The 26,283-nt window shown below is 38.7% G+C and overlaps 1 protein-coding gene across 1 annotated transcript in view; it reads right to left on the minus strand.

Annotated features, from left to right (window-relative positions):
- Window positions 1-17,385, minus strand: part of SUZ12 (SUZ12 polycomb repressive complex 2 subunit) — a 51,025-nt gene extending 33,640 nt beyond the window's left edge. The window contains exons 1-4 of the mRNA XM_074970910.1: window positions 17,063-17,385; window positions 13,917-13,963; window positions 13,759-13,823; window positions 5,305-5,373 (exon numbers count right to left, since the gene is read on the minus strand). Coding sequence (XP_074827011.1) covers window positions 5,305-5,373; window positions 13,759-13,823; window positions 13,917-13,963; window positions 17,063-17,375 — 494 coding nt within the window. The 5' untranslated portion in view covers window positions 17,376-17,385. The remainder of the gene's footprint in view (window positions 1-5,304; window positions 5,374-13,758; window positions 13,824-13,916; window positions 13,964-17,062) is intronic.
- Window positions 17,386-26,283: the final 8,898 nt, after the last annotated feature.

Below are 26,283 nucleotides of genomic sequence, written 5' to 3' on the forward strand. Positions count from 1 at the left end.
TTGCTTTAGTATTTACAAGACAATGCTTGCACTGACTTGTATATTACATCAGAATGAAAGAATGTTATAGTGCCAGACTGCATTATCATCAGAAAGATGAGGAATTGATTTTATATTTTTAAAAGTGAAAGTTTAGTAGAGGGAGCAAAGCAAAACATTTTGGTGTTAGGACAAACAGAAATGTATTTTAAACTTGGATATTTTGCTTCAGTAAGGTTACAGAACAATCCTTGGAAACCAGAGATCCATCTGGCTTATTTCAAGCAAGCAATACTTATACAATACACAATTGTAAGCAAAACCAATTTAATTTGATTAGTGAATAAACTAAGTGTTTAGTTACTGATTTACACAATTCCCAAAATAAGCTGATTTCAATGTAGCATATGTGCTTCATAACCAATTTTCAGCTAATATTTTGTAAAACTTTCAAAGCATACTTTCCCTCAGAGGCCTATAAAGAAGAGTGCAAAAGCACACCTGAATGATTCTCAGTTTGTGAAAAAGCTTCTCTAATGTTCTGGTTAGTCAAGAATATTACAATCTTTCCATTGTCTGGCTCTGTTCCATAATTTATAGAAAGCATAAAATTTCATAAACCATTAAACACAACCTAGAGAAATGTTTTAGCTGATCATCAATAGTTTTGCACTAAAGGAGAATATAAAGCCAGCATGAAGAACTAAATGTGATCTGCTCATCAGGATACACCATATCCCATAGCAAAACAATTACTGTGGACGTTCATAAACAGGGTTAATGAAATTCAACCATATTCCTTCCTAAAATACTACAGTAGCTCAATGTCTAATTTAGGATAGGGAAGAAATTCATTCACTGGAATTGCACCTAAAACCACAGAAGTACAATGTATGCTTTAGTCTCTTCCCATCATAGTTTCTACCAACTGCTTATATGTTATTCATTTGCTCTATAAATACAGATTTAATATTTTTGGATTGATAGAATATGGTGAAATTTTCTGTACTTATGATATCCATCAAATAAAACTATTAAGCCTATATTGCAAATATTATTCATTAGAGCATAGTGCACCAAATGCTTAATAGTACAAAATGGTCACAATGTCACCCATCTCAGAATACTGCTGGAACCAAAAAGCATAATCACCAGCAAAATCTTTAGGGGTCTGCAACTGAAACTATTAAGTGCAACTGTAATTACTGAGGCATCAAATACTTAGCGAAAGGAGTAGTGTTCATTGAGTATGTTGGGTGTATGCAATATTAACAGCTGAAAGGAAACCCAACCCTTCCAATCTGGTACTGGAAAGTAAATAGAAAAAACTATATTAAAATGCAAGTCTGCATAAATTACTGATTTGGGGATTTTTATTTTCACTTCACCTATATAAGTCAAATTCAAGTGAAATATATATTGTGCACATTCCAAAATGCTGACAGTTACTGGGACAGATATCAACTTACTTTCAGAGAAGTGTGATTTCTTTTATCAGCTACTGTCACAAAACACTAATTGAGAGATTAGATATTTTTTAATTGTTTACTTTTTGCATTTGAGAATTCTTTGCAAGCAATCAGTTTCACTCTCCCTCAAGTTCGAGAGTCTCAGTACAGCAGAAAGCAGCTTTATAAAAACAGGAGTATAGCTATAAAATTACAGTAAGTTGCTCAAGATAGGTATAGGATGTGCAACTATTTTTAGCTATTTAAGAGACATTTTCATTTTCTTAAAGTTTCCAATGTTTTATACCTGAGCTGTTTAAAGTTGATCTGTACTGTAATTTGTTATAAAAAGTCAGTCCAGATACACTTCTTTGGAACTCAATTAAGCTATTAATTGGATATAGAAAACCAAAATAAAATTGTGTTTCAGAGACCTTTGGCCCACTGTTGGCCAATCTGTCAATAACTGTTTGCAGTTTATGGAGACAACATACTAGTTACCGGAATATCTGTTTTTCTACAACCATCACAATGTCAAAATAAGCAGAAGTTTGTCACTCCAAGTTTTAGATTTGCTATGTTGAATTTCGAAGTTTTCCAAGTATGATGTGAGACCTTGCCAAGTAAGAGCTGACATCTCAAATACTTATATTGGAACAGGAAGATGCACACCTTACTCTATTTTAAATGTCTGCTGTACAAGATCAAAATGGGAACAAAATAAAGCTAATACTCTAAAGCAGTGGTGGGCAACATGTGGCCCGTCAGTGTAATCCGCTGGCGGGCCACGACACAGTTTGTTTACATTGACCACCTGAAGGCACAGCCGCCCACAGCTCCCAGTGGCCGTGGTTCACCGTTCCCAGCCAATGGGAGCTGCGGGAAGTGGTGCAGGACACAGGGACATGCTAACCACTGCTTCCCGCAGCTCCCATTGGCCAGGAACAGAGAACTGAGGCCACTGGGAACTGCGGGCAGCTGGGCCTGCAGATAGTCAATGTAAACAAACTGTCTCATGGCCCGCCAGCGGATTACACTGACAGGCCACATGTTGCCCACCACTGCTCTAAGGATCCAAATGCTTTTCAAAAAAATTAGATTCAAACCTTTAACTGTTTAGAAACTTTTAGCTCCACCTACATGAATCTACACAAGTATGCTTTTCATAACTCCACATTTTCAACTCAACTGTTTGCTTATTTCCACAATGCCAAACTGCAAAACTTACTAAACTTAGCTAGACATTCATTAAACCCACCATTTCATTGCTTAATACCATAACTTTTTTTTTCAAATGCACAGCAATAATTCCCACTGAGCAATAGTCAAATATGATGTTCAGTTTAAGATCAGCCTCTTTTCTTCTCTGCATAAAAAACATTTAAAATGCTTCTTTAAAGCAAAGTATTCCCCCCCACCCCACCCCACCCTGACTTGCTTCAGCAGTTCAAGCACTGCTGAGGGAAGCATATAAAATTTCAAAAAATGCACCTATGTGGGCTCAGATCAAACCCAGAAAGCCACAGACCAAAGGAGGTTTGTTTTTTTTCCCCAGCAGATGAGAATAGAGGGTTATGGGAAATCTTGCAATCTTTAATGAACAGCTTTCACTACAATAAGCACCATAATAGAATAAGAAAAGGCCATTAAAGGTAATGAAATTAATAGGGCTGTCGATTAATCGCAGTTAACTCACGCATTAACTCAAAAAAATTAATTGCAAATAATTGCCATTTTAATCACACTGTTAAGCGATAAATACCAGCTGAAACGTATTAAATATTTTTGGATGTTTTTCTACATTGTCAAGTATATTGATTTCAATTACAACACAGAATACAAAGTGTACAGTTCTCCGTTATTTTTTATTACTATTTGCACTCTAAAAATGAGAAATAGTGTTTTTCAGTTCACCTCATACAAGTACTGTAATGCAATCTCTATCACGAAAGTGCAACTTACAAATGTAGATTTTTTTTTGTTACATAACTGCACTCAAAACCAAAACAATGTCAAACTTTAGTGCTTACAAGTCCACACAGTCCTACTTCTTGTTCAGCCAATCACGAAGACCAACAAGCTTATTTAACACTTTTGGGACATAACACTGCCTGCTTATTATTTACAATGTGACCTGAAAGTAAGAACAGGCATTCGCATGGCACTTTTGTAACTGGCATTGCAAGGTCTTTACGTGCCAGATATGCTAAGCTTTCATATATCCCTTCATGCTTCAGCCACCATTCCAGAGGACATGCTTCCATGCTCATTAAAAAAATAATGCGTTATTAAAATAGTGACAGAACTGTTTTGGGGGAGCATCGTAGGTCTCCTGCTCTGTTTTACCCACATTCTGCCATATGTTTCATGTTATGGCAGTCTCGGATGATGACCCAGCACATATTATTCATTTTAAAAACACTTTCAATGAAGATTTGACAAAACGTAAAGAAGGTACCAATGTGACATTTCTAAAGATAGCTACAGCACTCGACCCAAGGTTTAAGAATCTGAAGTGCCTCCCAAAATCTGAGGGGACAAGGTGTGGAGGAGCATGCTTTCAAAAGTCTTAAAAGAGCAACACTCGGATGCAGAAACTACAGAATCCACACCACCAAAAAAGAAAATCAACCTTCTGCTGGTGGCATCTGACTCAGATGATGAAAATGAACATGCATCAGTCTGTACTGCTTTAGATTGTTAGTGAGCAGAACCTGTCATCAGCATGGATGCACATCCTCTGGAACGGTGGTTGAAGCATAAAGGGAGATGAATCTTTAGCGCATCTGGCAGGTAAATATCTTGTGACAGTGGCTACATTAGTGCCATGTGAAAGCCTGTTCTCACTTTCAGGTGACATTGTAAACAAGAAGCGGGCAGCATTATCTCCTGCAAATGTAACCAAACTTGTTTGAGCAATTGGCTGAACAAGCACTAGGACTGAGTGGACCTGTAGGCGCTAAAGTTTTACATTGTTTTATTTTTGAATTCAAGTTTGGTTTTTTGTTTTGTTTTTTATATAATTCTACATTTGTAAATTCAACTTTCATGATAAAGACAATACACTACAGTACTTGCAATGGGGGGATTTGAAAAATACTATCTTTGTTTTTTACAGTGCAAATATTTGTAAGCAAAAATAAATATAAAGTGACCACTGTGCACTTTGTATTCTGTATTGGAACTGAAATCAATATATTTGAAAATGTATAAAAGATCCACAAATATTTAAATAAATGGCATTCTATTATTGTTTGATTGCGTGATTAATTTTTTTGATCACTTTTTTTTTTGACAGTCCTAGAAATTAATTTTCTTTTATTAAGAGCACTGTAAAAGTAAATTACAGAGTTCTAAAATACAGGCACTTCAACATTTAAAAAGTTGTTAAATTCAATGAAAAATTTAATTTCTTTTCATAAAGACCAGGAATAAAGGAACCTGTGAAAGCAGCAAGCAGCACAAAAACTAATCACATGAAAAATGAGACTATTACAGTCAGAATCTTGCTAAATCTTCTCCACTGCTTAAATATATTTTCATGGATCAGCTGCTGACATTGCAACTCAGTTAAGCGTAAGTTTGTTTTTTTTTTTAAACGCTAAAGAAGAAGCTTAAGGTGCTTAAAATATGAACAGTAGAAATACTGGAAAGTCTAGCCCAACGGAAAGCCAGATCCTTTGTAACCTTGTCTTTTATGCTCTCTCTTATATTTTGTAAGTACTCAACCTATTAGAGTGCATATACAAATATTAATTGGATGCTACACTACACTCATGTGGCAGGTACTGCACCCTGTAATAATCACTCCCTTTTATCCTGTTCCCTCATTGACAGCCATACATGATTTATTGATAAAAATATGAGCAGGTAATACCTGTGAGACTCTTGCTCTCCCTTCATTTTCTCTACTTTTGATAACATGTCATCTACTTTGAACGTTTTCCTGTGGAAAAATAAAATGCATGAATAGTAGGTAATTTTCATTTTTAGAGGTATTTCCTTTATGTACAATATTAACTGAAATAAAAATTCTGATTAAACAAATTTCAGTATACACATCAGTTTCTTCAAATATTGGTTTAACCTGCTGTTCTAACTTCTCCCTCCTAAGAAGAGGCCTGAGAAGTCAAAGACAGCTGCTTGAAAAGCTGGACCTCAGTATCAGAATCACAGGACTAATTACTAAACTATCAGAAATTAAAATTATAGAATTTTGTAGAGCAACACAATTTAATATTAAAACACTCTTCAATATCAGCAAGACAGCTAGATAGGGGTCCACTCAAACTGTGGTACAAATATGTTTGACTAAAGATGACATTTAATATTGTTTAGAAAAAAAATCAACCTCCTTACACTGATTGCCATGCCAACTATCAACATACAAATTTGCTCTCAGGTTGTCCCAAATTAACCATATACAAGGATTAGAAATGTGGTTACTATGTGGCAGAAGCAGGTCTATTTATATTTCATTCTTGAAAGATTATTTCTTTCCTCAACAAGGTGAATTCTAAACATAATACAAAGGTGACATTCACTAACAGACCAGTTATAGGAATATTTTTCAGAGGAAAATGAGTTTACATCTTAAGGAATAATCACATTACATTTTTTCCCCTGTAAGGTATTAACATCAACCTATTCATCCTTTCTATCTTATATGATACAGTATTCAGCAATGGGAATTAAGCTGTAAACAACATTCCTAGGCAGAGGTTATTCAAAATTTTTCAGAATTAGTCTTCCAATTCTCTTTAATAGAAAGACTAAAGTTCCATCCTGGATTCCAGCAAGGTTCTTTAGATTGACTAGTACCAGACTCTCAGGATAAATGCACTTATCCACTCACTAACAGCAAGTGCAGCCCCGCTTTGCATTTCTCTTCCTAGTCTAAGCAAGACAGATGGAGAAGAAAAGAACACTGACCACAGGGAATGTTTTTCTTCCCAGTACATGGTCTCTTACCATACAACAGGCAGTGAACAAGAAAGGTTTGTCTACACTAAGTTTGGGGGTTTTTTGCCAGAAGTTTCCTCCAGCAACAACAATGGTCGAAACAACAGTCCAGACAGGGCTCCCAGATACCATATGAACTCCCAAGTTGTGTAACTGTTCAGAACAAGTCTACATGGCACAATAGTTAAAGCTCCAAGTAGATCTTATTGGTATGGCTGCACTCCTGCCCTTCCATTGCTACCACCAAAGAAGCTTACCTAATGGTTATCAACAGTGGGATATTTATGGCAAAACATAAATAAGGCCTAAGCAACAAGAGATCAGGGTATAAAACCAGAAAGTCATTTTAAAGCAGTTAAATGAGCTCTTTCTAGCTCTAAACTGATGCACAATAGAGATGCCTTTATAAAAAAGATTGGTGTGTAAACTGATTGAATCCTCATCCCCAAAGTCACAAAAAATATTCCCTTCAATGCTACAGGTTACACCAACGTATGTAACCTTACACCAGCAAGATTTTCCACATTTAGATTTAGAAAAGGCAATACTTGTATTACTGGTAGTCTTGTTTTGCTGACATTTCACTGACTAAAAGTCACCAATATTAATATTAATTGTTTGTTTATTTAAAACCTAATGTGAAGGGAGACCAAAACATTAATTAAACAATAAATGTGACTTGGCAGCTTATCAAACTGTTATTTTGATTCTTAACTGAACTGTAACTAGTTTATTCAAGTCTTACTGACATTCAAATAGCATTTAAAAAATAAAAGCCTGCCATTTCAAAATGTACCAACCACTGGACCAATGCAATATTTACGATACGAACAAGTGTACGAATTCCCTGAAAGTTGCCTTCACATCCATAATTTTTATTTTGATATCTTGCAAGTATGGTTTAATACTATAATCTCAATATACAACTTTTATTAACTTTAGAGTAGTTGTTTATCCTACTCCACTGCAAATTTCTCATCTCTTACTTCCTTTCTTTCTCCAGTTGCCTTTCTGAAACATTTACAAATTTAATTTATTAAGGAGCTCTACACTGGCAGTGTCATATTTATTAAAATACTGCCAAAAATAAAGCTATTTAAAACTTTATATGAAGTTCCAGCTTGTAAAAAATTTCAGCGGCTCATGCTTTGATTTATGTTAAACTGCTCACTTATTTGAGTGATTGTTTAGCTAAAAATAGATTCACATTACTAGCAAACCCACAACAAAGTGATAATATAGGTCATGCAACTCTCCACATACAAACTGACTCTCTCATATGCTGCTGACATTGGGTAGAAAAGCAAACCACTACTTTTTTGGAATAATTAATTCTAGACCATGGAACAGGAGATGTTCCACTCAAACTGAGGCTCAGTAACAAAAGCAACTTTTTTCAACAGTGCTTCAACTATACTTACTAAATAATAGTCACCACATTCTCAGGTGAGGGATTACCAAAACTAGCACGGATATATTAAGCTTTGGGGGAAGAGAGGGGTTTTTTTGTTTGTTTGTTTGTTTTAAAAAGAGGAATTAGTTAAAAAAACAAAACCCACAACCCTGAAACCAAGAGTGAAGAAATTAAAAGTAATCAGATTTGGCATGTGTGTTACTTAAGCATACCTTAACTTGTAATAATTAAAATCAGCTACTATTCTGGAGAATCTTTAGAATAGTCCTAGGGATTATCTGGAATTACAATCCAGTGAGCCTTACATCATACCAGACAGAGCAGTAATAAAAAAAATTAAATTACTAAACACCTAGATAAACATAAGAACAAACTAGCATAACTACCGTAAATGAAAATTATCTCTCTCCAGTGTACTAGAACTTTTTTAGCATATTTACAAAATACTGGATAAGGAGAATCAATAAATTTATTTCAACTTCCAAGAAGCCTTTGACAGAATCTATTAAGAAAACTAAGGCCTTGACTACACTTGGAAATAGTCCCTGTTTGGCAATCAGTGAAGCAGCACCATTATTAACCCAAATGTGGACAAGGGCATGCAGGGTTTGCGTACAATCAAGGTTTACCCCTACTTGTAATTGAGATTTCAAGCAGTGAAAACCTTGACGTGCCCTTGTCTACACTGGTACAAGCCAATACCAATTGTTGAATGAGGGCTATTCCTCAGCCTAGACAAAGCCTTAGCAATCATGGCTCAAGAACAAAGTTATGTCATTGGTTAGAAAATGGCTAAGTGAAAGGGAAGGAATAAATGATCAATTTTCATGTCATCAGAAGGTTAATAATGAGATGCCCCACGTAGCTGTACTAGGACTGATGTTTAACATATTTATTAAAGATGGGGAAAAACTGAAAGAGTGAAGTAGCATCATTTGCATATGACAAAAGTACATTAGTCAACGCAAGAGAAAACACTGGTAATTCCGAGGGACGCAACAAAGCTGGTGAAGGGGCAATATGATAAATGAAATTCAATGTTGACAAATGCAACGTAGTTCAGATAAGAGTTCAGATAATTTTAAATTAACACACTGTTAGATTTTATACCATAGAACTCAGGAAAAAAGTATCTACTCAATACACAGAGATAGGCAAAAAACAAAACATCACGATGCTTAAAAAATGCGGTAGAACATAACTTTGAAATATGCCATATGCATATATTGCTATAATATCGATGATATAACTTCACTTTAAGTACTGTTCTGGTCACCCTGTCAAAGAAATGGCAAAAAACAGAAGAGGTCCAGAGATAGACAAAGACAATGATTAGAGTCATGGGAGACTTTCATAAAAGGAAAGTGAGAGAAGAGAATAACTACATTTATGTCTATGTTGGACATTACATAATATGATAATCACAGCTGAAATATTTGAAGACTAAATGTCACATTGCCATTACAATGATTTTGTCACAATATGCAAGATTTTCAGTGCACCACCATTTACTGATGCTTGCAATACAGTATCTTAAGTGTCTCCCCCCAGTCAAGCAGCACACATTTAACAAGGTAATAAGAATCAAAATAGTAGGGTGCCTCAATATTAAAGCACAAGTTTCTCCAAACATCTTTAATATTAACATTTTCACAATAAGGATTGCTAACCAAAACCAACTTAGTCCACTTATCTTACCAACCTGGTCACCCTTCTGCACTAAATACATCATCACAAAATACGTATTTAATGAAATACCAATTTATCCTCAATATATAGATATGCAACAACAGTATGACTTTTTGGGTACATTTTTTTCAAAGGCAAATTTTTAACACTCACCACAAACTTGAAAATAGTTTGAAAACTAGAAAAATTCATGCTCACTGTGTAAACTACTGCCTGGGCAAACAGGGAAAGTCAGTTCTGTCAAAAAACCCACCAAAATATTTTTTTGTGGATTACAAGCACAGAATAAAATTTGTATCTGACACTGTAATAAGACTAGGATGAAAATGTTACAGTTCAAAAAAGATTAAAAAAACAACAAAATAAAATGCAAAATTACATCAAAGCAAAGCTTTACTGAAAACTTCATTTCTGACACGAGTTTCTCTCCTCCTGAATAACCTACAGTGTAAGTGATTTAGTTACAATTTGTCTGGCATTTTTTGAGATATTTGAGAGACCAGGGATATTGAGAGTGGAGATTATTATTATTGTGGTATGTAAATATATCATATACAGTTGCAGATGTTGCTTTATATTGATAACAATTATATATTATTATAAATACCCAGAGCAATTAATAGGCTTTTTAAATAAAAAAATTGCTATGCATTAAAAAAAAATCACTTGAGAAAATTAAGTATTTACTATATATGCATTGTGACTTATAATAGCTAAAAGAAATGGGTCATGAGATAGCTTTTCCGTAAGTACCATTTCTCAAGAACTAATGAATCCACCAAAATTTTCATCATGCTCAAGCTGTGTACAAATTCCCCACAAAGAAGCCTCAGTCAATGAGATTTTCCACTCCCCCATTCATAAAAAAAATCCTTTCAAGCTTCTTGCTCCCTGCAATCAGTGTCTGATGTACTGAGTAGGTAGTACATAAAGCTCTTAGTAAGAGCTTAATTGGTTGTACAGATTCCTGTTGAATAAACAGTGGCAATTAGGGTCTGACCTACATGTTTGCCAGTACAGATATACTGGCAGAGGTATACCAGCAATTCTCGCATTGGAGATGCCGTTTATACCAGCAAAAGAGTTCTTTTAAACCCGTTCTTTGAATGGAGTAAGCTATACTGGCAAAAGGACTTTTTTGCTGATATAAAGTGCATGTACACGAGGGCTTTTGCCAGCATAGCTATGTTGGTCAGGAAAGGGGAAAAAAGTCACCACTCCTGACACACACTGCTATGCTGGCAAAAGTTTAAGTTTAGATCAGGTCTAACAAGAGACCCATCAGCAAGATTTGGGGGGAAATGCATTTGTGGATTTAGCAGTTTAGCTGAAAAAACATTTCCCTTGAATATTCAGAAATACTGTGTAAATTTACTTCAACTGTTGTATTACATTTGTTTTCTTTACAAAGTAAAGAGTATTAAACAGCTTTGCTTCTCCATTTTTCCTACATCTAATTACTGACTTGATTTCAATGGAGCAGATTACTTTCAGAAAACCTGAACTTTTAGTTCTTATAAATGAAATGGCCACTAACCTATTCACTACATATGGAAACAACAGCTGTCAAAGTAGATTTCTAGATTTGAAAAGATGGTATATTTTACCCATTAATTAAGGTTAGTAAAGAAATATTTTTTCAAATAGAGAATCTGGGCATTACTTATCCAGCTGAGGAAAGAGAAATTTCCTATTATGGAAGACAGCAGCAAATAATGCTTAATGTACATGCAAAACATCACTTGTGGTTGCTTGGCAACAAAGAGGCATCTGAAAAAAACCAAACAAGTTTCAGGTAATGGAGGGGAGACATTTTAACTACCCAGAATGAAAACGTGATAATCTTCACAACACAAATCTGTTCTTGCATATGGTATAGTTTGCTTGGTATATCCATTAGATACCGATACGATTTAGGCTGAGACATGGCAGTCTTTGGTACAGGACAGGTTGCTTGAATAGCCATTGGAGAACTTGCTGGAAAAGGAGAACGGCAGTTTGAAACTGTGAGCTAGCCCCCTAGGCCCAAAGCAGTCTGAAGAAACACAGTGAACATCATTTCTTAAGTCTGGCTTTGTGCCAATTCGAACAATTAAGGGGGAGAGTCAAGATAAACTATCCAAACCACTGTAGTAACTGTCATGAGAAATTTAAAAAAAAGTAGCTGCAAGTTAACTCATGACAGGAAGTCAGAACATGCTTTCAGCTCATCCCTTATTGGGAGTCAATAACTTCCTTTTAAGAAGGAAGAACAGGTTGTAGGTGCAGATTTTTTTTTAAAAAAAAACAAACTATCTTCCATTCACTGGCAATAAGTGGAAATGACCCCTACAATCCTCAAGGGCAAGGAAGTTACGTTAAATGCTGAACAACAACTAAAACAAAATAAGAGAATGTGGAATACAGCCTACGCACAGAATTTGCACTTTATATTTTTTGTTGGATCAAATACAAGTCTGTCCTCATTCGTTGCCAATTTTATTTACTGCCTACACAACATCCACTCAATGTGAAGCAGCAGTTAAAAAAGCGAACAATGTTAGGAATCATGAAGGGATACATAGTAAGACAGAAAGTATCATATTGCCTCTATATAAATCCATTGTACACCTACATTTGGAATACCGCATGCAGATGGGGTCGTCCCATCTCAAAAAGATATACTGGAATTGGAAAAGGTTCAGAAAAGGACAAACAGTATTAGCGGTATGGAATGGCTTCCATATGAGGAGAGATTAATAAGACTCAGACTTTTCAGCTTGGAAAAGAGACGACTAAGGGGGGATATGATAGAGATCTATAAAATCATGCATGGTGTGGAGGAAGTAAATAAGGAAGTGTTATTTACTCCTCATAACACAAGAGCTAGGGGTCACCAAATGAAATTAATAGGCAGTGGGTTTAAAACAAACAAAAGGAAGTATTTTTTTCACACAATGCACAGTCAACCTGTGGAACTCCTTGCCAGAGGATGTTGTGAAAGCCAAGACTATAACAGGGTTCAAAAAAAAACTAGATAAGTTCATGGAGGATAAGCCCATCAATGGCTATTAACCAGGATGGACAGGGATGGTGTCCCTAGCCTCTGTTTGCCAGAAGGTGGGAATGGGCAACAGGGGATGGATCACTTGATGATTACCTGTTCTGTTCATTCCCTCTGGGGCACCTGGCATTGGCCACTGTCGGAAGACTGGATACTGGGCTAGATGGACCTTTGGTCTGACCCAGTATGGCCATTCTTATGTTTTATAACTATTCTTTAAATACCCACCATTACTAATGTTCCGTTCCACACTAATACTTTTTTCAAGCAATTCAAACTTTATTATAATATCTTAATGGATTAACCAGTAAAATTTCTGGCTGCTAACTATCAATAGAATAGTGAATGATTTGCTGTTTGACTAAGGAAATAATAATTATAACCACCAAACATTTTGTGCCTTTCATCCAGAGAACTCTAAGGACTTCAGTCTTCAACTATAGAACTGCAGATATCCTTTACCAAGAGGAGCTATTAGTTTGCCATATGTTAAAAACAGAAACCCTGTATTGAATCATATGCAACTCAATGTAACCATTTTAAAGAAAAGATACGGTTCTAAAGCCTTTATATTTAAAAAGAATCTTAAAAATAAAGCTAGAGCATTAATTTTAACTGACTGTTGCACTAAACAGCTTTCAAAACAATTACAGAAAAGTAACGCTGATTTAGCTTCCTACATAAGTAGCTTAAGCAGAATTCCCAACATGCTCATTTAGCTAACCTGGCAGTGTTCTTTAGAAAAATATACATTGATTATCTAAGTCAGAACTTAGATAAGAGTCAAGTAATAAAGCATAATTGGTTTTAGAACCTTGGAAATTGGGCCTTCATCCATCTATCTCTTGTCAAAGGTTACCGCCAACAACTTTATTGAGAATTTAGGCCCAGATCCCGCACATGCTTAACTTGCATATTTAAGTATTCCTAATGAAGACAATGGGAATATTCCCATGCATAAAGTTAAGCATGTGCTGAACTGTTGGCAGGATGAGGTTCATCATTACAAAAACAATTTAGTTTATAAACACGCACTTTTCCCTTGCAAACTGTATTTCAAAACTGAGTTGTTGTGAATCTTATAACAACTTCAAGAATGCCTAATGCCTCACACTACATCTGAAAAGACCAATTTACAGTGCAAAATAGAAATGGAGCAATGGGAGAGAATAATCAGTTAACATTCAAATATTAGGAATAGCTTTCGAACAGAATAAAATTACCTTTTGATATTTGTTCGGGAGTTTCTGTGGGACATGTACGTGAGAGTTCTGTGCAAAAATATTGGCTGCAAAGAAATGGAAAAATAATTAAAATGCTTAAGTTGGATATTTCTACAAATTCAAAGTGAAGAAATAGACTAAGATCAACAATTACTTACTGCTATGAGATTCCGGGTACGTAGAAATCTATATATCTGTGTTGGTTCTATAGGAAAGAAATAGACATTATCTGGTGCATCTTATACCCCACAAAAAAAACTAAGCTTACAAGCAAATATACAGACAATTCTAAATAGTTTTTAATAGGTGCTGTTAAAGTTAAATATACATTAAGTGAAACCTATGTGACAACTGGGATGTATAAATCATAATTCAGATTAACAGCAGTTTAAGTATCCACTTGTTATCTGTAACATGATCAACATTTTATTTACTCTACTACACTATAGCATATATCAACTATTGGAACTCTGATCTACCTTTGATTTTTCATGAAAAGATGTAGTCCCTGTTGCACCTTAGAGCCTTTAGAAGGTGAGCAGAGGCAGAAAACTGATAATTATTAAAGTAATCCCCAAGCATTCTTTAACACTAAGCAAGTTTTCTCCCTGCCCAATCTATAATGTCTGATATATAGCTTAGTCTGCTATTAATGTATCAGACAACTTGAGATTGTTTTACTTTGCTGTGAAGCAGGAAGACATCACTTGTGAATAATTACATGCCAAAAGAGTGTCTTAATGCAGAGTGGCAATCATAATGACCTATGAAACTTACACATGTACAAAAATGCTTGATATAAATGGTTTTAGGCCAGGACAGAAATGTCAGAAAGCTCACAGGATGGGAAAACGTTAACTTTAGTAAATTAACCACCATTTCAACAGCAAGTTGTCTTTACCATAACTTAGCACTGATTGGTGACAGTGGGTCTATGGTCTATTACTCTATAATCATGCTGGATACTAACTTCTTTTTGATATAATGACTGGTAGCCACCAGTCTAGAAACTAGGCCTTATCTACATGAGAAGATACACTGGTCAAACTACAGGTGTCATTTTAAACCAACTCAGGAGGCTACACAAAGAACTCTTTCAGTTTAGGTTAAGTCAATTAAGAATCAGTTTAAGATAAACAGGTATAAGCCACTTAAATTGGTGAATATTCTTATTTCAGTTTAACACAAATGGGGAAATACGGAGCAAACTGGAGTGCGTGAAATGAGCGGAAAATTCCTATACAACTCATATTTCCCACTGTGTCCCCCACAAGATTATTTTTAAAAGTAAGGGAGCCAGCCATCTCAATATTTTAATATAAGATTTAGCTGCTTATTTTTATATTCCTGACACACCTAATTTGTTCTAGTGACTGGCAATTATATTGTGATTTAATGAATTTTGAAAATAGCAGATGAACAAGAAGGAGGGTGCACTACAGAAAGTATTCTGATCATTTATTTTCACAAATGTAATTCAGTTTTACTTATAAGTACTTTATTTTAAAAATCAGTTCCACATAAAACCTTAAGTAATCTCAGTCCTGAATTCTGCACAGCCCAACTGAGAAACTGAAAGATTTCACTTTGTGTTAATTATAAACGGTGATAAAAATAAAGGTTTTACTATGCTTAGGACCAAGTTAAAAAACAGAACAGAAGGAAAAAGATTACGGATATATCATAGAAAATAAAAACGTTTTATGGTCTTCATTCCTTTAAGAGAATCTTTAACACCTTAGCAACCCAAAAGTAAAAAATAACTACCACGTAGAAAGACACAAGAAAACTAAGTGCTGTCTAAAAGATTTAATATTTCATTTAAAAACAGACTATGACTTCTTGAATTTAAACTCTGACTTCCTAGAGGAATAAGTGCAGAGAGAAAAAACACACATTATAGCAATACTTTATTAGACACTTTCCCAAGAATATCTATTAAACCACATATATTCCACAATCCTATCATACTGTCAAGTCAAAATGAAAAATAAGTTATCCTCTTCAATTACCTTCAAAAAGAAAATCCACACAAGTGTTCATGACATACACAACTGCTAGGTTATACACAAATCCTAACAAAAATAGTATTTCTTTACTGTATCATTTTCACATTAGTGCTATAAAACTGAATTCACAAGTAGACATTCTAGTATACCTTATACAGTACTACTTATTTCTACTCATTACATGCCCAAATTTAAAGCCATCTTCTCAAGTAGTTAGAGCAGGGACTAGGCTCAAGTATTCTGGGTTATATTCTGAGTCCTGCCACGGATCACTTGTGATTCTGAGCAAGTCACTTAATCCTCCCTACATCACTTGACCTAATGCAGTATTTACATTCCCTCCATCTTCATTGATGGGGTTAATTAGCAGTTGTAAAGAATCTTTAGTCAATGATCTCAAGACTCCCCACAAAAAACATTAAAATGCTAACTACTATGTATTACAAATAACTGCAGTGGTGACAAGCTCATCCCAAAACCATCTCTGGATTTAATATTTTAATTTTCCTTCACACCATGTAGACTGCAGGGCTTGGGATACTAGGACACAATGTAAAAGTTAATTATTATCGTGGGTATTCCGACCAAGCTTCTGTGAGGAACTGTATCCTGCATCCAAAGTGACTCTCTGCCTACCTGGAACCACCGGGGGGGGGGGGGGTGAGAGAGGGAGGGCGGCGACTTAAATTTCAAACTTAAAATAACCCAGTATAATTCTCTTTTGCACAGAAGAGCAAAATTAAGTTAACTGAGGCTCACAGTCTTTCCTTAACAGCCTGAGACGCAAAAATCACCAAAAAGGAGCAATAACCGAAGGGGCGCAAATACCCCCTCCCTCCCGCCCAAGAAGCGTCCTCGGGCTGGGTAAGAGGGAACACAAAATCACCTTTGAAATCTTCCCATTTCAACCATTTCCCAGAGGCCAAAGGCAACGCCAGGAAAGCGCTTCAGTAGAGAACGGGTACAAATGCGCCGTCCTCCCCCGAAAGGGGCCCCGAATCTGAACGAAGCGCCTGCCACTTCGGGCTTACCCGCACCCCGGCCACCCCCGATCCCCGCTTCCGCTCCATGCGACGAACCTCTCTAGCCCCCAGACCTTCCTCCCTCCGGGAAGTCCGGCCCCGAGCTCACCTCCCGCCCCACGCCCTACCCCACGGCGTGATCTCGTTTCCTTCCCCCCGACATCCCCCTTTACCCGCCTCCCTGTGCCCCGTTCTCGCCTGTGCGCACCCCCAGAGCCTCCCCTTCCCCCCAGCCCCTCCCTCTCCCTTCCTGCGGCCGCTCCCGGTGCTCACTCTCGAAGGCCTGCAGGAAGAGCTCGTGGTCGGCCTGGATCTGCTCCATCTTCGGCTTCTTCACAGGGGGCAGCGCTGCAGCCGCCGCAGCAGCAGCCGAGGAGGCCGAGGAGCCCCCCGAGTAACCGCTTCCTCCGCCGCCGCCGCCGCCTCCGGGAACGCCACCGGATTTACCGCCCGGAGCCGCGGCAGCCGCGGAGCCCCCGAACCCCCCGCCGCCGCCTCCTCCTCCTCCTCCACCGCCTCCTCCGGCGGCACCGCCAGCGGAGCCCGAGCTGGGCCCCGCGCCTCCACCGTGCTTCTGAGGAGCCATGGGCCTCACCCCAGAGCGGGCACCGGCGGACCGGAGACCGAGCGAGGAGGGAGGGGGGCGGCTGGGGCGGGCGGGGTAAGGACGGGGGAGGGGAAGCACCGAGCTCCAACTCCTCTAAGTCTCCTCCGCTCCGTTCTCCTCAGCCCTACGGGCGACCAGCCGAACCCGACGCCGACACTCCTCCCGCCTCCCTCGCATGCCCATTGGCTCCGAGGATGGCGCCGCACCGACGGATTGGCCAACGGTAGTCCCGCCCCTGCGTGACGCAGAGATGGTTCTGGAAGAGTTTGGTTGGTCGGTGCGCTTCGCCGCTCGGTGCTTTCCCCCTCCCCCTCCTTTGAACTGAATTCGCGGGAAAGGGCCGCTCTTTCCCCCTCGCTCTCCGAACCGCGGGGCATGGTGGGTAAGCACTGGTTGCCTGCAGCCTGGGAAGTCTCACGCCGCCTCTGTCAGTCAGCTAGTAACAGCCCCTTTCTGCCCGCGAGGTGCCCCCTCAGAGCTGGCCCGCTCTGCCCTCTGGCAGCCCCACAAGGCCTCTCTGCCCCCTGCTGATCTCACCCCGGCCCAGTAGGGTCACCCATCTCCTCTAGCCCCCAAACTTCCCCAGCGGCTGCCTCCCTCCAGCCTCATGCCAAATGTCCCCCCGCCCGCCCCCCAGGCTGCCCCAGTTCTAGCAAATACCCTCCCATAGCGCTGCTGCCTCCATCCCCAACGCTGCCCTGTAGAGCTAAAACTCCTTGTACCCCCCCACAGGTCTGCCCCTTCCACCCACCCGCTCCCCCGTGCTGCCCCGCAGCATGACCTCTATGGGGTTTAATCGGATTAAGACCATTAAAAACTCCAGAAGAGCCAAATGAAGCTGAATTAGTTGAAATAACTAAATAGGGCTTGACTGTAAATAGCCATTGGTTTGAACATAGGAACTGGATCAGCTGTGTAGTCTCCCTAATCCAATGCCTCAGAGGAAGATGTTTGAGAAATAATCTGCCCCTCCACGAACCAAATATTTCCCTATGTTTTCTTTCTTTTTATTTTTTCTCTCCCCTCCCTTTTCTTTGCCAAGAGAGGGAAAAATCAAGGAAAAAACAATGCACTTCCATATTTACACATACCAGTACTCAATTATGTACAGTTAGGTGCATAAATTCAGGATCAGGGCCATAAAGCAATCCATAATGCACACCCTTTATGTGGTAAAACGAGATACTATTAAAAGATGTGTTAAGAAAAACTCACTGAAATAAACTGATGCAGTTCCACTTCCTTTATTTAGTAGCATTACTCCCACTTACCAGGAATATGGTTGGCTCTGCACATAAAAGGTTTTCATGGTCATCCAACTCTATTCCCTATCTCTTGAGAAATTAAACATACTGACACTGATGGTATGAGAGAGAAATGCCACCTGGTTAAAAATGTACTACCCAGGAACTATAACCTTGAATTTTGATACAGCCAATAACTAGATCCTCAGCTGTTGCATTCATATGGTTCTCTGGTGTATTTTTTAATTTCTAATGTTTATGTAAAGAAATAGAAAAACAGTGTGAAGAATAAACATGTCAAATTATTGACTCCATGACATCAAGCCCAACTGTGTTAAAACATGCAATACGTCACAAGGGAGAATTCTAACTTTATATTACATACTGATTCTGTATTATTACCTTTATTGTATTTTAAGAATTTATGTAATACAGAAACAAAAGCTACTGTCTTTTCTTGCTTCTCTTTGCAAAGTCCATGCAATCATTTCATATGTTTTTCTGTAAAACCTTCATTTTGTTAAAAAAATTCAAAAGCTTCCATTATGAATAATCCTCCAATAAAACTAGAAAGTACATATCAAGAGAGGCAAAGGGAATTTTGTTCAATGAGGAGGTTTCTGTTCAAAGTATCCAAGGAATGATTATAAAAATAGATTAAAATACAATTTTTAAGTATTGTAAGAATAGATTGATAGTACACTTTTACATGGTCACTTTTTTCTCCTTGCTTTTTTACCTATTCTCTTTTACTCCTTTTTAGATAACATCATAACATATATTTCCTCTTTCAATTTCTGTTTGTTAATTTTTTTTAATTACCCTCAGTTTTTTTTCTCTAACACTATCCACCTTTCATTCTTTTTTTCTGCAAAATTGTTCCTTTCATAATAGCTTTTTATTTATTTCCTTTCTTATTTGCTCCCATTTTTGGTCAGATGCTGACGTTTTCTGTAAACAGTCTTTAGCCCCTCTTTATAATTTATCAGAGGGGTAGCCGTGTTAGTGTGGATCTGTAAAAGCGGCAAAGAGTCCTGTGGCACCTTATAGACCAACAGACATATTGGAGCATAAGCTTGCCACAGGACTCTTTGCCGCTTGTATAATTTATGTTATTTAATGTTCATTTATCTTTATTCTTATTATTTCATTTTAAATTTTCTTCCATCTGTCAATGTCACGCCTCTCTCTCTCTCTCCCTCCTTCCTTCCTCCCTTCCCCCTTCCCCCTTTGGCCTTGCAATCTCTTTTCAAACAAAAATAATGGTACTTAAAAAGTCCTTTGCATTTATACCATGCTCACCATCATAAAATCAGGGTACCTGACTTCCATTTCCCCTGATTATTCAATTTCCAGGGAACTCTTAACTTTCTTTCTCTGCTACTCACTCAAGATTATTGCTGATTATATCTTGTGTTTAGTGAGCCAGTTGCATCACAACTGCTTGATGCAGTGTAATCTCAAAGAATGCAAGGTAATCTAATAGGGTGGTCTTTTCCTCCTTCCTAATACTATGGTGTTTGTGCTGTCCGTTGTGCCACTCTTCTGATGATGCACAGATCGGAGCAGAGGCAGCTCAACAGATGGGGTTAACATGTGAGGAGCACCTCTAAGAGTTCGAAGTTTGGTTGTGGGGCGTGTGGTACCCTCTGCCATGTAATCCATAGTGCCTTATATGGGGTCCTCCTCTTTGCATCACAATACACTCATCCCTAAAGGTCATCTATTGTCTGCTGCCCTCCTACAGGCTCCCTCCCCCTACATGAGAGGTTGTGCTGCTTCTGGTGACTCACCCTTCTAAGTAGGAAGCCAGGAGGTGGAGCCAGAGGGCTACTTTCCAAGCAGGGGGACGAGGACAAATGGGGAATTAATCTCTGATAGTGGAGTCAGACAGGCCTCTGAATGGAGAAACTGAGGCTGACATCCCAGCCTGGTGAGTCAGATGTGTGCATGTGGGGCTGCTGGAAGTACGGGACCCCATGTGGCTGCATAATCATAAATGTATCCTTTCTACCAGGAAATAGACTGTGGAGTACAAAGATGCTTTATAAAGATTCTTTCTGTAATTGGAAAAATAATAACCATCTTAGAAGTGGTGCCTTGGCCTCTTTTTGTGGATTTACATCAATGAGTGCAGGACCCAGCACAGAACTATTTGGGTGAAATGTAATGGCCTGTGGTATGCTGGAGGTCAGACTGGATGATCTATCTAATGGTCCCTTTTGGCCTTAAACTCTTATGAAACACCATTCAGACATCTTTCATTGGAGTAACATAGGAAGAGCCGCAAAGGCTGTGAAATGTAAGATTTGGGGCCTTGTGGTGTGGGATGGCCAATAAGAGAACATGGGATGAGGGAAAGGAACATGGACGACACGTGAACTGCTGGCTGGGGAAGACTAGTCCCCAGTCCTGCCCCTTCCACCTGAGGCCCCACCCCTTCCATCCTGAGGCTCCGCCTCTTCCATGCTCCCCCTGCTGGACCCAGACCCCTCCCACTGCGGCCACCGGCCCTGCCCCAGGCTAGCACCCCACAGCCCTGGAGCACCAGGAGGGCAGGTGGCGCAGCCCCAGCCACCCCAGCCCCAAAGTGCTGGGAGGACAGATGGCACAGCCCCAGCCTCCCCAGTCCCGGAGTGCATACTGCGTGCAGATGTGGTTGCCCCATCTCAAGAAAGATATATTGGAATTGGAGAAGGTACAGAAAAGGGCAACAAAAATGATTAGGGGAATGGAACAGCTTCCGTATGAGGAGAGATTAATAAGACTGGGACTTTTCAGCTTGGAAACGAGACGACTAAGGGGAGATATGATTGACGTTTATAAAATCATGGCTGCTGTGGAAAAAGTAAATAAGGAAGTGTAATTTACTCCCCATAGCACAAGAACTAGGAGTCACCAAATGAAATTAATAGGCAGCAAGTTTAAAAAAAAGGAAGTATTTCTTCACACAACACATAGTCAACCTGAGGAACTCTTTGCCAGAAGATGTTGTGAAGGCCAAGACTATAACAGAGTTAAAAAAAAACTAGATACATTCACAGAGGATGGGTCCATCAATGGGTATTAGCCAGGATGGGCAGGGATGGTGTCCCTAACCTCTGTTTGCCACAAGCTGGGAATTGGTGATGGAATGGATCACTTGATGATTTCCTGTTCTGTTCATTCCCTCTGGGGCACCAGGCATTGGCCAATGTTGGAAGACAGGATACTGGGCTAGATGGACCTTTGGTCGACCCAGTATGGCCATTCTTATGGGATAGGCAATACTGAGTATCTCATTGGAATCAATTACTTCTGACCCTTGCCTTGTGACAGGGGTATAACATTTTGTAACTCTGAACTGTCATGTGTTTGGGCCTGGCAATAAAGATCAATCTCATATCAATATTCCTGTCTATCAAACATTTTTATTACATAGTGTGCAAAGAAAATTAAATCCTTGGCAAAAATTGAGCAAAGTAAGCCACCTGAATCCCTTAGTATGAAAGGGAACTTGAAGTTGATCGCAGCCCTTCCAAATTTTTCTGAAAGCAAGTGGTATAGGAGATAAATTGTAGAGGGTGAAATTCTCCATGCTGCTGGTGGGCCCAGAAGCACTGGAGGTCTACAGTACATTCCAGAGAAGCATGAAGAAGACTACAAACTACTAGATATAGCTATTCAAGAAGTCATTTGAAGAACAGCTTTGTGTAAGCTCTAAAGCTTGTTTCTCGCACCAACAGAAGTTGGTCCAATAAAAGATACTACCTCAGCCACCTTGTCTACCTGGGAACTCCACATTTTCTTTGCAAGAAACTAGCTTTCAAGTGAGATCACTGACTATATGTCATAGGAGACCATTGTGTCATTGGCCTACCTAGCAATCCTAAATTGTGTGAATTTTCACAGCTAACAGACGCACTAATTAAAGACCAAATTATTTGTGGTATAACTGTAAACTAGGTCAGAGCAAGATTATTAAAGGAAATTGACTTGATTTTGCAAAGGCCAGAAGATATTTTCAAGGTTAGTGAAAATGATGCTTCCTAAATTAAAGTATTAGCAAGTAATAAAAGTATTGCAGTGCACCTTACTAAAAACTTATACCAAGAGATAGAGATAAAAATAAAAATCAAGGGTAAGCAAATGACAGAGAACAGTTATGTTTGCAATAATTATGTAGGAAACCATGTGACAATGCGAATGCATCCAGCTCAAGAGGTTCAGTTTCAGGCATGCAATAAAAACAACCATTTTGCAAATGTCACGTGTGTCAGTTACAGAACAAATTGTCAAGAAATACTTGGCTAGGATGATTTTAGGATATATATCAAAGTTTATCATTCAAAATAGCTGGTCAGTCTTGTTTTCATGTACTAACAGTGGGGCTAGCATTCAATATCCAAAATGTCAATATTTGCTTCTTGCCAATTAAAAACATATGCTTAATCCCAGATCCCTCTTATCCCAGACCTCATTTCAATCTACACCCATCTTGGAATTCCTCTGAACTTTTGAAGGATTGAATAGCAGAGATTTTGTGCCCTCTGACTTGTATGTGAAAAAAGATAGACATTTTAATATGTTTTATCTTGAACTTTTCTCCTCCCTCCACAATTAGATGCTTTTCTTGCTCCTTTACAGAGGTCATACAGTTTCACTCTTCTGTTTCTCACAGTTCAGCCACAGTGTTCCTAGTCCTCCATATTACGGCTGCCCAGTGTTGAAATGACCCTTCTTAAGAAGGAAACCAATTACCCCTTACAGTAGGAAGTCAGAGTAAATTGAAGTTCTGGCAGCCTAATTCTGACATTGCTGACACCATGGCTCCCAGCATGTGCATGCATGCCTATTTATATATATATATTTAGAGAGCTGTTGGTAACTACCAGAAATAAAGGCATTTCAATCAGTTCATTAGTAATGTGTCTTCACTAGCACAACTGTGCATTTTCTGGGTTTTCTATTTTTTTGTCTGTCTTCTGACTTTTTTATTTTAAATAAGTCTCAGCAAAAAATAATAGCTGAATACAGTTATTCAATATAGGACTACTGTACTGAATACAGTAGTCCTATATTGCTCATCCACTATTAAATTCCTGTGCTAATGCAGTCGTTCATGAAGGCAACTATTAGTAATTAACAGGGAGTACTACTTCAGGACATCTGGGGAGTGGTCAATAGAAAGCTGGGATCTGCTGTGCAGAATGTGGTAGAGAAAAACAAATCTGAAATGTAGTTATCAGATAGCTGAAATATCGTGCCCCGACCCAATCCTGAAGGCATTTTGTGGGAGATAAGGACCAAGCACCTCATTGAATCAGACTCTATGTATTCGATACCCTCTACGTTTTCAAGTTTTACTTCTTTCTGCTAACATTTTTCAAGTTTCCATTTACCCTTTGTCATCCCACTTTCTACTTGACTACTTTCCAGGTGGAGAGTGTCATGTTCCTGTACAAGATATGGACTGGCTACAGAGCTTGCTTATACACACCAGATGTGTGGATCGTAAGATCCTTCCGTGCTCTGCCAGGTATGGCTGAGGTTCCTTTAAATAAGGTATTTTATACACATCGCCACCTAGTGGCTGCACACTATAATATAATTTAGCATTCCATTGCCTCTCGCCCTTTAACTTCTACATTCCTGCCATTTACAATATACACTATCACACTATCTTTGAATTTCAGTACATATCAGTCTGTTAAGCATCTCTGAATCGTACTGGTTTTCTAATTACATGAACTGAATGTGGAATAACTTGGTCATCTAGCTGTCTATTACAGTACAATCTTTCTATAATGAACACGTCAGGATCCAAGCCAGCGGTTCATTATAGTGAAAGAGCCCCACTGTCGGGGAGGGGGGGGCAGGGAAGGGTGGCTCACAGCTTCTCCAGCCCTCAGCTGTGGCGGGGGTGACTGCTCCTCCAGGCCCGCAGGAGCCACAGGACTAGAGGTGGGATCCAGGGATAAGGTTCATTATCGCCAAAGATTTGTTATTATGAAGGCCGTTATAGCGAGGGTGTACTGTAGTTGCAACAATTGGCTGTGGGCAGTTTGGAATCCTGGAATTGTTGTCTTCTTTTTGTTCTGCATCTGCCATGTTTAGCGTTTGCTCTGTTGATTGTTTTTCCGAGGAACAATGGTCCCCATGGTCGGTTTCAATCACATGTGATTTGGGTGCTGAATTCTTTTTCTTTATGACAGCTGGAGTTCCATCCTTTTTCTCCAACCAGTTTGACACGAACACAGTCACCAGGTTCTAGACCCAGCAGTTCTCTAATTGAGTGTGGTCTGCTGTAAAAGTGATCATAGGCTCATTTTGCTTTTTTATCCAGTTTGGCTACTCTCTTAATTTCTGGCCATTTTGGAGATAAATTCTTTTCCAAAGTTGAAACAGTAGTGCTGAGTTGTCTTCCCATCAGGAGTTGTGCTGGACTTGATCTGTAACTCAGAAGAACAAAGAATGGGGTCTTCCTGCTGTAGGATTTTCTTGGCTGTCTGTACAGCTCTCTCGGCTTCTCCATTTCCTTGTGGGTAAGGTAAACTGCTAGTAATATGATCAAAATCATATTTAGTTTGGAATGACTTAAATTCTCCTGCAGTGAACTGTGGTCTGTTGTTGCTAGTTATTCTAGAATATCAAAGTGAGCACAAGTGCACTTCCGTTTCTTGGTTTTAATTCACACCTTTTATTTTGATACATGTCTGTGTGTAGACTTTCTTCATAGGTATCCACGTGCCCTATGTCAATTTTGCTTAAGACAATAAAAACTTGTGTCTCCTATTATATTGGTGAGTTTCAGATATCTTCTTCAACAAGCCTAGTGGCAATGAATATTAGTATTATTGCTAAACTCACAAGAAGAAAATGGTCAGTAATAGAACCCCAAATCTTTGTCTAATGCTCTAATCAGGAGATCTTGCTCCTCTGTCCAAGTTGATTGCATTTTGAAAGGTGAAAGAAGCCTTAAAACCCAGTAACATTATTAAGTTTATTTAGTATTAGCAATTTTCGATAGGTTCAAACACAAACTATCCATCTGTGCAATCTAGAGGGCAAGAAGTGATAAACATTTCACAGTAGTTGCTATTCAGCAGCATTCAAAACAAAACGTGAGGAATGTTTTAGTCCTGGTGCTCCTAGCAGAAAGGACATTGAAACACAACTGCCTTTTATAGACAGACATGACAGTGCATGCAGGGGTATGCACCCAGGGTGTGATACTTTCTTTAATCTGGGCCTTTGTATCTCCTTCATTTGAGGGAATGTTGTCTGTCAGCTTGCAACAGGGCCCTTCATTTTGATGTTAACCCATTGAGGCACCAGGTGATTTTTAGGCTAACCAGGGCAATCTAGCATGAGAGTAGAAAGGCCTGACCCAGTAATTCACACCTTTTTTTTATAGACTGATGCCAAGTATGTTTTGTTGCAGGTATTTGAATGTGCTATAGGAAAGTTCAGATCATACTAATACTACAGCTGATCCATACACAAAATTCCCCTTGACTTAAACAGAGAGTTGTTTGTTTTCAGTGCTGCTTAAGCGGCTAGACATTTCCTTGTATTTAGCATTTATTCTTTCATTTTAAATTTATTTCTAGATTCCCTTTCTAGTAAAAATCTCTTCTTCTATCCCTGCATACTTTGGCCCA

This window comes from Natator depressus, chromosome 14, assembly GCF_965152275.1.
Source record: "Natator depressus isolate rNatDep1 chromosome 14, rNatDep2.hap1, whole genome shotgun sequence".
Taxonomy (NCBI): Eukaryota; Metazoa; Chordata; order Testudines; family Cheloniidae; genus Natator; species Natator depressus.